The sequence below is a fragment of the Fringilla coelebs genome, assembly GCF_963513975.1.
Source record: "Fringilla coelebs genome assembly, chromosome: 18".
Lineage (NCBI taxonomy): Eukaryota > Metazoa > Chordata > Aves > Passeriformes > Fringillidae > Fringilla > Fringilla coelebs.
The window spans coordinates 105361-118454 of record NC_140044.1 but is presented as its reverse complement, the minus strand read 5'-3'; the positions used below and the strand labels follow the sequence as shown (position 1 = coordinate 118454).

Genomic DNA, 13094 nt, shown 5'->3' with positions numbered 1-13094 from the left:
AATGTAAAAAATGTTTATTTTCAGACTGATATAGGATACACTTATATTTGTGTATAGCATTATTGAGATGACTAATCCCAGAGAAATCAATCTGAGTTACATATGGTCAAGTGTTTGCATTGCAATTGCTTTGATTTAGCATTTAGAATTAGTTGATGAAATGCCCAGCATCTGTGCAAGATTAAAAAATTGACTGAAGAAGATAGTTCCTAAATAATCTTACTTTGTTAATTTGTTATACTAATTAAACTTATGAAAGCTCCCAAAACTTTTAAGAATTTAAAAGATTTGTTTTGAAGGAGATTTTAATCTGGCAACTAATTGAATTCAGATGTACTGTTTAGAAAACAACATTTATTGAACTAAGTTTGTTTGCTGATTTGAGTATGTAGTAACTTTATCAATTAGAAAATATTGCCAGTGACTGAGGCTGTTATTTTTTCTTAAACTTTGGTAATTCCACAGAAAGGAAATTTCTGCAAAATGCTGGAAGACTTTCTTGAGAGGCAAAGCAGTGGTAACCCAGCGAGAATGTGTATATTTGCTTACACTCTGCATATCTCTGAATATATTAGACAGTGCTCTTGCTGGGACAGTTCAAGCCATCTCGTTCAAGTTTTCCTGAAACTTTCAGCTAGTAATAATGGAGGACACCCCTACACCCCCTCCCAGCCCTACAAAGTACAGCTGGTATTGAAATGTTTGCATTCAGAAGGAAAATGATGGGAGGGTAGTATAAACTTGTCATTATCAGAACAAATTAGGGAATACTCTTTTGCAGAAATGTAATTTAATTACAAATCTATTTATTCTATGTGCCTCATGTAGGGAAACAACCTACAGTTAAAACTAAAATAATAGTAAATTGTAGCTGGATGTGGATATGCACTGCAATGCAGTGTTAGGACACCGAGTGTCACTGTGGACAAAGGATCTGAGGAAACAGAGACACAGTGAGGCTTGGAAGTGCCTGATCCAGTTGAGCGAGGCTGCCTTTATTCATCACATACACTAATAAATTGAAGGGAGAAGTGACACTGGATTAAATCTGCTTCAAATCCAGTATGATAATGTTATAAGAACAGGGGCAGTTGTCTTACGGTTGTTCACCTGCACTGCTGCTTTTATTTTCCAGTTACCATTCAAAACACAAGAGCAAACTGAGACACAAAGGATCCAGTCTTCATCCTTTCAAGTAAGTGAAAACCTGTTCCTTTGAGAGAGGATGTGCAAAATGTAATATTAATATTAGGTCTGTACACACCACTTGCACACTAGGCAACAGTATTAGTATTCAATTTATCCTGTATTAAAAAGCATAAACAGAGACACCTGGGCAAGGAACTAAGCCCATATCAAAATGCTTGTAAATTCTAAGATAAGGTCTCTGCTTTTGAAAAAAGCACATTGCAAACCTCAGGCCTACAAGCCCCTTTGGCTGCTTTTTTGGCTGCTTGTTATTGAATTGCAGAGTCACCTCCATTTGTATGAAACACCATTTAAGTAAGCCACCCTCTGAGTGGCTTATTTTATTAGCTACTCTGGGGTGTTTTAGCTATGTTCAAGTCTAACAGAGTTTGCATGACCCTAACATTTCATATGTGCAGGAAAGCCCTACAGGAGAAAGACAGGCTGTGGCTGCTGCGAGAGCAGAGACGGAAGAAGAAACTGCGCAAGTTGCTTAAGAGAATTAAAAATAATGACACATGCAGCATGCCTGGTCTGACCTGCTTCACCCACGACAACCAGCACTGGCAAACTGCTCCCCTGTGGACACGTAAGAGTACTGTAAACTAAGGAATAGGTCAGCAAATTTTTGCTAGGCTGGGCTGGGATGTTGGGTTGCTAGTAAGTACCGGTTTTATTAGCTCTGTAACCAAAGCCATACAGTCTTCTCTATAGTAAATAATCTCTGTTTTCAGTGTTGTAATTATTCTTGCACAAAAGGCAAGGAGGTAAAACTAACTACAAATAAGATAGAGATACTGAATATTGTACACTGATCTGCAAGGTATCTCACCATCTGGAATGTTTCACAACCAGAGAAAGGAACCAGACAAGATATTACTGTAATTAGTCATGTCATGGATTAGGTATGCACAGAACAAGAAGCTGATGCTGGAAGGCTTTCTCTGCTTTAGAGCTCAGGAGTGAGAATGAGAGTAACTGTCTATGAATAAAGTAATACTATAAACAGAAAGTAATGTGCAGTACTAAAGACAGAAGCATGTAGCTTATGTCTTTATAACTCTTCAATTTGCAGTGGGCCCTTTCTGTGCCTGTACCAGTGCCAACAACAACACGTACTGGTGTTTGAGGACAATCAACGAGACCCACAACTTCCTGTTCTGTGAATTTGCTACTGGATTTTTGGAGTATTTTGATCTCAATACCGATCCATATCAGGTATCTGATCATAGACCTTGAGATCACAGCTCAAGAAATACATCATTGTTACTTGTCAACAATAAATTGAAATCACGCAGTATTGCTGTAGGATGAAGTTAAGGCCTGTATCATTTAAACTAGTATAAAGTGGATCTTTCCTGTTACAAATAAGCCAGCTGTATTCCAAAAGTTACCAAATTACAGAGCAATAGTCACTAAGAACCTCCTGTTTATTGCAGCTAATTAATGCAGTGAATACACTTGACAGAGATGTTCTTAATCAACTGCATGTCCAGCTCATGGAACTCAGAAGTTGCAGAGGGTATAAGCAATGCAATCCAAGAACCAGGAACATGGATCTTGGTAAGTGCCTCTTCTATTGCACTCACAACAACCCCAAAGAATTCCAAAATACTCTTAACATTATAAAACTCGAGTCAGTCAAAAGGATTTTAGGATTTACTTACAATAGTAATGCCCTGCTGAGGGTGACAGCTGCATTCTCAGTTTTTTGTACATGTTCAGTTCATGTTATGTCATGTTTTTAAGATGAAGAAAGACCCTTAGCATAGTGATAAATATTGCTGAGATGCAGGAGAAGACAAGGGAGGAATAATACTCATGAAAAGGGAGAGAATACCCTTACAGCCACTATGAAGCTCACAGAACAGTCAGTCACAGGTCAGTTCAAGTTGGAAGGGACTGCCAGAGTTCTGCTCCAAACTTCTGCTCAGTGCAGGATCAGATGTGAGGGCATACTAGGTTACTCAAGGCATCAGGAAATTTGTTAAATTTATTGAGTTTTTATTTTTTTTTCACACAGACAACTGTTAGTAACATTGTTAATTTTTCTTCACCTAGGACTTAAAGATGGAAGCTACGAGCAGTACAGGTAAATTTTAAAAAAAAAGTTACATTATTATTCTTAAATACTACCTTCATGCTAAAAGAGCAAATGTGGGTTGGGAACCACATGGAAAGGCCTGGTTTGAAAGGGCATTTGAAAGACCTTTCCACCCCACTTGCTTTGAAACATTGGAGCTGTTTGTTTCAATGTTACACTATGTTCTGATCTTAGTAGTCAAAATTCTGGCTGAATTCTTCTTCCTCATCTTTCAGCTTGTGGTACTGGTTGTTTTCTTGGTGATGGTTAACTTTTTTCTCCTTTTGCTGCTTGAAAATTAGGCAGTTTCAGCGTCGAAAATGGCCAGATGTGAAGAGACCATCATCTGCCAAGTCACTGTGAGTTGGGAGCAATTCACCAAAAGCATTAGCTTTTACTTAACTTTTCCCTTCTCTTTTTGCATGCACCACCTTTTTAACATCATCATCTATTCTCACGCAATGCTTAGGAGGAAAGTCCTCTAAATTATGCAAGAAATATGATACTGCCATCATTACTGATACTACTGCTGCACAAAACCTCTTGGTACATGTTTTTTGAGAATCTTGGAGCATTAAAGTCAAGGCAATTTCACACAATAAAGGTAGATGCTCAGTTAAGAAAGCAGTTATGGTCAATTGCCAATAAAAATTAAAGACCAGTACATTGGTTTTGTCTAAACTTAAACTAGTAGCAGCTACCTAGTGGTTTTTCACACAATCCAGAAAGAACAAAACTGACTGTAGTTTCTCACAAGTAGTGAGGCACCATCATGTATTTTCTTGTTCTTTATCCAACTACAGCCTTTGTTGCTGTGAGCAGAAAAAAGAATTTAAAACAGAAAGTAGACTACAAGACAGAGTTTTATCTACCAATGCTTTTTTCTTACTGAGCTGCCTTTTAAAATGTGGTGATGATCTGGCAGTTCTCAAACTGCCAGAGCTCAAAAGATGAGGTACAAATTTAAGTTTATTAAAAAGTTACCACTGCCTGTTATGGTCTCTGAATCTTCCCTTAAAAAGAAAGCAGAGACTTCAACTCATAAAAAATCATGAAGTGCTCTCAAACTGTGCAGTGGAAAACACAGGTGCAAGTCCCTTCCTAGGCACAGTCTGGTCTTCTTGCCTGAGAGTTGCCCATATAATGCAATGGTTTTATTTCTGATTGACGAGATCTAAGACTGGCTTTAGAACCAAAATGAAGGTTGAATTAACAAGCTTTGTACAGGTTGAAGTTTCAAACACTCTTGAATTGTTTCTGTCATACACCTGCTATGCTTTTATTGGTGGTTCACAGAGTTTCCATTGGTTTTTACTGCATGGAACCATTAAAAATACCTTTCTTACTACTTTCTACTTGAATGTTATACACTAAACTGCATTTGTTTTATTTTAAAGAGGACAACTGTGGGAAGGCTGGGAGGGCTAATCTTCCCCAGCTGCTGCACCTCCATGAGGATACAAACAAGGCAGGACTTGAATCCATATACAGACTAAATGAATGATAACATTCACCTGAAGGACTGGATAAACTTTGAGGCTGAAATAGATAGAATGCACTGGTGAGTGAGTTGAATAGAAGCAGTGAAATTATGGGAAATGCCATCAGAAATACAGGTCTCTGAAATTCCCTATTGTACCTGCTTTTTTGCTTTGGATTATACCTCACCTACTTCACAAGGCATTTTACTTCAAGAAGACAAAACTTAATGCTGATTCAGGAATTGACAGAGGAAGGAACTCAGCCACATCCCAAAGAGGACTGCCCCTGAAGTGGCAGTGTTTACACAGACAGTTGACAGGACCTTAAAACGATTTCCAGTTCGCCTGTATCTTTAGTTGTCGTGAGAAAAACTTCAAAGCCAAGTACAACTCTAAAGCAAGATATAGAAAACAAAGGTGCTTTTGCTTAACACTGGGATAAAGGTAATGTTCAAGAGAACTTTGAAAAGATTCAGGAACTGAAGTCAGCAGCACCAAGTGTTCTCAACACCATCAAATTTCTTCAATTTCCTCTGAGGATACATTTTAGTTCTACGTCTATTGTTCATTGTATTGTCACCTCTATGAAGATTAGAGAAAATCTTGACTCACAGGATGCCAGATTTTTGGAGGGATTGTGTAAATATTGATCAGTGTACTGTTTGAAAATAAATTCCTTCAGGTTGTGAAGAAATTTATTAATAAAAAAGAGTGTAATGCCCACACACCATTTCTCAAAATGCTAAGTCAGAATTTATTCATTTTTAAAGGTACTGAAAAATTTCAGTAAATGTACATTTTTAATTTTAACAAAATCATATTTGTATGAAGGTTTTTTATGTGGTAATATTATACTGTACATTCAAAACCAGAACAGTTCCTTTGAGAAAGTAGCATTTGCTTGGCAGTGTAACATTTATTTTAAAAAAATGCAGCTCTGAGAGTTCAGCACTTGTAGTCAATAATCTAGTTATACTTTAGTCTGCAGAAAAGTACATGTTGTGAATGACAGTTACTGTTCAAAGGTTTTTACAGGGGAACAAACCCTATAATTTTACTAAGAAAGCACAGTGTACAGAATTATTTCAGTAGTTTCATAAGAACATTATTACATAAGTTGTAGTACAGGTACTAATGGTGAGATTTGTATTTATCATATGTTTCGTGTTACTTTGCTACCTGTGTTTAAGGGCAAATGCCTGAGCGCACTCATGGGACAGACTCAACCAACTGTGGCCTTCACTCCTAACAAAGAGGTATTTTTTCAAAATCCAAACTTAACTTGCCCTTGTAGAAATGTAGTGTAAAAATAGAACATGGAAGTTATTTTGAAACCCTTCCTGGTTTTGCAGTTTGGAAAATCAAGTGGAATTATATTCAGACATGTAGATCCCTGGTATCACAACCCCATACTCAATGTACTTGAATTTAGGAATGAGGAAAAAAGGCCTGCTCAAAAAGCAGAAGTGGAGTCTTTATATATGCTAAGTAAGATTGGGCTTGAGTATTTGTATGACATGCGGTAAGTCAAATCCACTACCCAAAGCTTTCTTCCAAACTTTTTTAATCATGCAAGTAAAATCTGAATGTATGTCTTAATCTAGCCATGTATTTTCATTAAACTTGTTAAAAAATTCATGGAGTATCAGAAAAATCTACTAGATTATGAGATCCTGGATCCACACAAATAAGTAAAAAAACCCTTAAGTTCCCCAAACCCCCCCCCATTTTTTCTGCTTTCCAGAGAAAAGTTTTAGCTACCTGCCATTCCCAGTGTGCATGCAGAAAGACTATGAGGTTCTGTTTTCTTAAAATTTGCACACTCTTGTGTATTTAGTTCATAGTCTCTGGCAAGGTGAGGTTGTGATTTAAAATCCTGCAGGGCCAGTGTTACCCCACCTGTTACTTACTTGTCAGGCAGAAGGTTGAAAAGTTATCTTGTCCCTTTATAGAAAAAAGTGAGCTGTGAAACTTGTACGTGACACAAGCAGCAGCTTGTATTTAATGAAAGGTATGTTGTTGCCAAGTTTGGGGAAAGATACCACCTTTTCTCCTTTCAGCTCTTCTACAGTTTGCTATTTAAGTTCAAAAAGACATAAATTCTAGTTGGTGTTTGTGCTAAATATGTGTCTCGTAAGTGAAAGGTCTCAGTTGTTACTCCCTCGGCTTTTATGGCTAACTAGGATAAAATGTAAAGCGTTTTTTATACACAGCTTTCATCAGTGATAGCAGGGAATTTTCTTTGACCTGTACTGGATAATCACCCTTAAAGTATTCACTCATACAGTGTCACCAAGTTCTGATTATAAATAGAAACCTTTATTTACATTATTATTAACATCCAAACACAAAAACCAGAAGGGCAGTAACACCTTACAACCAACCCTTTTATAGATCAGTCCCCATGATTTCTCCGTTTTGCAAAATAAAGATACAGATATTTCAAGCAATACTTGTAATGTAAACTAAGCTTAGATGCAATTCTCAATACCGTATGCCTTCTCCTGAGAATTTTTAAAAATATTGCTTTCAGATTTACATAGTTTCACACTTGCTGTATCATTCTGTCATCTGGTGGTCTGCACATAAATTCTGTAATAAAAGGTGTGCTAACTGGTGCAACAGTCAAGTAAGTTTTGTCTTGTGACAGAAATGTGGTCTGAATTTCTCACTTCAGAAGCAGTATTTTAGGCCAAGGAAAAAAGTGCACTACATGGAAGTTTAATAAACACATGATCAAAAGTAAGAGAGACAGCAAAACAACGCTCATTTATGCAGCAGTGATCAGAGGTTGCTGTACTAGCTAATTCATCTCTTACTGCTGAATAATGTTATTTGGGTATTATTTAAAAAAACATTCACAAAAATCTACTGCTATAGGACCAAAGCAAAATTGATGGATTGATGGTAGTAACTAAATGTCAACAGATTTCAAACCAGATGTATTATTTAGTCCTGCCACAAAATATGCTGCCAAGGTGTTTTAAAAATGCCCCCTGCCCCTTCATCAAGTTTAAACTAAACATCTTTTATTTCAGAAGAAAAAAAAAAAAAAGGTACTGGAAAGCTCCAACATGCTAAACCTATGAGAAAAGGATGAGCTTTTATAATGCCAGTCTGGTAGTTACCAGTTATACATAGATGTATAAATAGAATTACTAATTTTAAAAAAAAATTGTACTGCAAGATGTCTATAGCAGTATATAGTCTAAGAGCCCACCTAATGAAAGCAACTGGTATTTGTAGTTTCCATCAGTATAATGACCAACTACAAAATATAAATATTGTTTTATTCTGATTTGATATAAAATGCAAGGGAGTGTTGCCTTTCACCCTCAGTAAGCAGCACTTACTCAACAAATAGATACGATCCAAGAAATGAAAAGATAAAAGTTCCTTAGGCTTTTAAAAGTTTTGCATTATAAACACACATTAATTGGACTGAAAATTCCAAGCAAGTGCTGTGATAATCTATATACTCAGTACTAGTGGAAGAGAAAGGGTTACATGAAGTAGCACGATTGACTCTACATTCCCTCTGAAACACAGCTGGCTAGGTGCTAAGGATGAATTTATGAGACTATTTCTAGTGAAACTTACTTCTATTAAAATGGAAGATCACTGAATATTCTGAACAATAAAACGCCATCTTACTAACAGTACCAATATTAAGCAAAAAAGAAGACAGATCAGGGGATTTTTGGTTTCTTTTACTCAGCTGGGAGAAATCAGTTTTCCATTACACAATTAACAACGTAACAGAAGCACCACACATCTTAAACATTTCTGGGTCATCCCTTAGGAAGGTTTAGCGGTTTAATTCCTTGTAACTGCAAAAAGTGCAAAGGGCTCTTCATTTCAAGCACCCAAAATGGAGGGGGAAAAAAATCCCCCAGTGCTATCAGCAAATAATATGTAACCACACTTAAACACTGCTATGACAGAAATCTGCTTAGAAAATACATTCGTTACTATTAGAATAATCCAATGAGGTGTAGACATTTGGTTAAAATGTGGCTTAATATCCTTAAAGATTTCTGGATGTTACATAATAACAAGTATTTTGCAACAGACAAACATTTTCAAAGAACATTTACAGTTCATTAAAATTGACCTAAAAGACACAATCCAGATTCATCAGCTGAAAAGGCAACCTATTACAGACAGATATGTCTGTCCTGACAAATTGTAAGCTCTTACAACGCAGAGCCTTTGTGTCAAACTGCCTTATGTAAAAAGAAATGTAACAAAAATGCTCACAGGTGGAGAAAGTATTGAACAACCGGTCTATTTTTTTTATAAAAAGCCCTATGTTAAACATTGTAAAAATAAATGAAGTGTTGAAGACCAAAGAAGATAAATATGTGGGCCAAAGTCACCCAGGTTCAAAGTCTTTAAATGTAATTAAAAAAAAAAAAATTTGGACCTCAACTACACTCAGTTTCCAGAAATCAATTTTGTTAAACATTTAGCTTCACAAACTCTGCAAAAATGAGTTAGTGACCTACAAGTCATATATATAATACATTATTTTAAAGATCATATTTACAAAATTTATTCACAAAAAAAGACTGCAAAATTCTGACTCTAGCTGCAATGTCTTGCCTTGAGTTTTCTGAAGCTTTTTTCAAAAAAGATGAAAGATTATTGCTCTAATTTCCATACACAGAAAACATTACATTATGCAGTCTTTTCAAATAATTCTTAAGAGATTGTGTTTGTGAAGGAATATGAGTACACCCTACCTTCATAATAAGTTCTTATCAAAGACATTGCATTAATCCATTATATAGTCCTCTATAAAGTGCACTCAGCTGCACAGCAACATCTAAATATTAGTCAAAATTGCATTTAAATAATTTAAATTGTTTATCCTCTCTTTTCAACCCTTGGCTTCAACAGACAGGATTTTGGACTAGCATGTGCCAATTAATTTTGCAGTGCTACTTTGCTTGGGAAATCCCTGACTCTTGGGATAAGAGACTAAAAGCAGCATTTCTATTCAGGGATTCATATAAAAGAGGGAAGGCTAAGAACTACATTCTCTGTCAGATATTGTTACATGAGAAATAAGGAAATTCTTACCACTGTGACTTCTCCAGGTACTTTTGTCTGCCTGGGCTAAAGGGCTTTGGATAGCTACAGTAAAGAGATAAGGTATTCCAGGAGTCTACTCATCAAATCTATTAAAATGGCATTACCAAATTCACATTCCTAGAGGAAGAGTGCCAAAAATATTAATGACCTTTTTTTGTACCCCACATCATACTGTAATTCATAGGCTGCTTCTACTAAAATGTATTTTTGTTGGGTAGGGTTTTTTTTGGTTTGTTTTCCTCTGGATGAGGAAATTTATCACTGGTTTCTGTTAAGCCCAGTATGACTTGCCATGAAGAATGTGTCACTTTCCTTTCTAACTAGTGCATTCAGCCATTCTTGTTTGAAGATGTGGTTCTAGATGTCAGCAGTATTTCTGTTAAAGAAAAGATACTTTCATCAGAGAAGACATCTTTGCTGAAAGAAATGGTTTGCGTACTGCATTTGGAAAAAGGAACTACTGCCAATCAATGCCTAGAAGCAGAAGAATAGCTTTTTAGTGCTCCACTTTGAAGACAAATTTCTAGAAAATAAATGCTGTCCTAGAATTTCCTAAACACACTATTTGGGTATCTTTATGTCATCTGACATTTCACCTTTATATTCTCCTACTTATAAAAGGCATTTGCTGTATCAAAGTCCTCCAAAACTTTACTTACCCCCAGAAGTCCTCATTATTCTGACTGCTTTCTCAGGTATGCTGGACAAAATTTCATGACGTACTTTTTACTTGAATAGATTTAGCTTATGTCAGTATTATGTTGCTCATCAGGTATTTTGTGTAAAGATTGTAGCAAAAGTGTATTTTGTATTTCAGCTTTCTTTTCAGTGCCTGGTATTAGCACATTTTTGCCTTAAATGAGGGGTCTAATTTTTTTCTGTTGTTTCTGGCTATGCATATGCAAGCTACTCTAAGGTATTGTAAGGGCACATATCATTATCAGTGTCTGCCAGAAGGATACCATACTAGCAGGATTCTTAGCCTGACGCGTAAGAGCTATTACATGTACTTTTCAAGATCTGCTGAAGATGCATTTCACAATGTCCATGGGTTTTTTTCTGGTGTTTCTCCAGGTTCAGAAGTATTTCATCATCCTTTGTGCAGTTTAAGGCTTGGTCCTATCCACAATACTTCAAAGTCAACAGCTAATCCCAGCATACAGCTTGGGTTCATTGTGAATTTGCTTATGTATCATCAAAAAGAAAGTATCTCTTAGAACATAAAATTAATAGGCCCACAGATGCAAATACAAACAGGGTAACTGAGAACAGGATTGTGCAGGAGGCATGGATGTAAGCAGACTGTACTCAATGGAAAAAGGGTCAGCAAATCTTTTCATCAGTCTTGATGTACCACTTACCTGGTCTGGACCCATAGGCAGTCCTGACATAGGCATGGTGTTAATACTCATCTGTCCAATATGGCCACTGCTGCCATTCATGTGCATCATACTGTAGGCTGATGGGCTACCTTGATGGCTGAACTGCTGCTGGGGAAAAGAACTGAAGTACAAAAGCACAAATAAAATTACCTTCCAAGAAGTTTACACACTGATGTATTGCCTTCCCTGCACCAGCTGTCAACACGTGAAAGATAAAACTTTTTTCACATTTACCCATTTTTACCAAGTATCTGTTTAACACGGAAACTCCCCTCCCAAAAGGAATTTCAGTTTTTAGAAATGCACATTTTTATGTGTATGCCTAATGCAACCTTTTCGGAGGCTACTATTACAGCTGTTTCATCTATTGTAATACTATTTGATAGTCTGTATTTCTCCACCCCCTCCCCCAAGTTATTTTTTCTTTAAATATTAAGTTAATGTTTAAAGACTGAATGCTGTTTCTGATTGTAGAGGTCCAATATGAATCAATGGAGCTAAGCATAAAATAATCATTTTATTTCCTAAACCAGAGCAGGATGAAGGACAATACAGACACTAGAAAGTTACATTTGTCTCTTATAAATGCTTTTCCTGCTATATGCTATTTAACATAGTTTCTACTCCCAGCAAAATGAAAGACTTTTTGAGAAACAGGTTGTAATCCTGAAGTTCACCTGTTTCTGGGGAGGCTTCCTGAGGGCCAGCCCTTCATGTCTGAGGACTGGTACATTGTTGCTGACTGAGGATGCTGAAGCATAGGGTTCTGGGAGGGTCCAATTCTTGATGATACCATTGGATTGGGAGGGCTTGATACTCTGCTAAATGCAGGATCGGGTTGTTGGCTTATTCCTTAAAATAAAACAAAGGAGACAGATACAATATACTTCAGTTATCATTACGTAGTACTTCTAGTTCATCTTCTTGCAGTGATTGGAAGGAGAAAAGTCATCCTTTTTTGTAGCAGTATAGTCCATTTTTCAGAATGATTGGTATTTAGGTAGTTTGGGTTAATAAAAAAAGGGAAAAGAAAACCAGACAAATGGAAAAAAAAAGCCAAACATGTTAGTACTAGTACCATAATTAGGTGGATAGGGGAATTGTTGTGAAGGAACTTGAGCCATTGGAGGGCCTGTCAAAGCACTATCCATGCTTCCTGAGGCTGTCACATTTGGTGGTGGACTGAAGGCCTGAGGTTGCTGTTGCTGCTGCATCATCATTGCCATCCTCTGTTGTCTAAAATGGTGACTTATTAGTTCCCTGTTACGCTGAGCCACCATTTGAGCATTAAGAAAACCTTGCTGCTATCCCCCAAAGAGAAGAAAAATCATATTAGAACATGTCTTTACAAATAAAATCGTGTCAGAGCCAATCAAACTCATTCCTAAGACCCCGCATGTCAAGGAAAACCCACAGACAGTACAAAAAATAATCATCAAAATATTAAGACAAAAGTTTTCATTAAATTGTCATTAGTGCTAAACAAATGATGATATTTACATGAAAAACTTGGCATACTGAATTGACAGCATGACCTAATGAACAAATCCCCCAGCAATCTCAGCAATAAGGGAGGCAAAAACCCCCCTTTTTTAAAATTATGCAGAGGAACAAAACCAAAGAGGAATACTGTAAAGCCATGAAAGAAGGATGAAATTCTAAACAGATGGCTACTGTAGCAAGTACTTACCTGGGATCCCACCTGTGCCTGCATAACTGGTCTCATCACTGAGTTAGTACCACTGACTGGATTTTCCATTTTTATTTCAAGACTTTGACGGGTCTGATTCATAAACTTGGAAAAAGACATTTTAGCACTATTAGCTTGAAAATAACAGTATCTGAACAAAGTAACTCCTACAA

The 13094-nt window shown here is 36.6% G+C and overlaps 2 protein-coding genes across 6 annotated transcripts in view; one reads left to right on the top strand and one right to left on the bottom strand.

The window, feature by feature from the left end:
• SULF2 (sulfatase 2) overlaps positions 1-10213 on the top strand; it is a 78125-nt gene extending 67912 nt beyond the window's left edge. For all 4 annotated transcript variants that reach the window (XM_084217621.1, XM_084217620.1, XM_084217619.1 and 1 more), the window contains 7 exons: positions 1136-1195; positions 1608-1777; positions 2264-2406; positions 2628-2751; positions 3250-3280; positions 3574-3630; positions 4669-10213. In XM_084217621.1, coding sequence (XP_084073747.1) covers positions 1136-1195; positions 1608-1777; positions 2264-2406; positions 2628-2751; positions 3250-3280; positions 3574-3630; positions 4669-4699 — 616 coding nt within the window. In that variant the 3' untranslated portion in view covers positions 4700-10213. The remainder of the gene's footprint in view (positions 1-1135; positions 1196-1607; positions 1778-2263; positions 2407-2627; positions 2752-3249; positions 3281-3573; positions 3631-4668) is intronic.
• A 27-nt stretch (positions 10214-10240) lies between these two features.
• NCOA3 (nuclear receptor coactivator 3) overlaps positions 10241-13094 on the bottom strand; it is a 52877-nt gene continuing 50023 nt past the window's right edge. The window contains exons 20-23 of one of the 2 annotated variants that reach the window (XM_084217622.1): positions 12922-13026; positions 12310-12535; positions 11909-12083; positions 10241-11352 (exon numbers count right to left, since the gene is read on the bottom strand). In XM_084217622.1, the coding sequence (XP_084073748.1) occupies positions 11076-11352; positions 11909-12083; positions 12310-12535; positions 12922-13026 (783 nt within the window). In that variant the 3' untranslated portion in view covers positions 10241-11075. The remainder of the gene's footprint in view (positions 11353-11908; positions 12084-12309; positions 12536-12921; positions 13027-13094) is intronic. The other variant, XM_084217623.1, reaches the window with a different exon arrangement.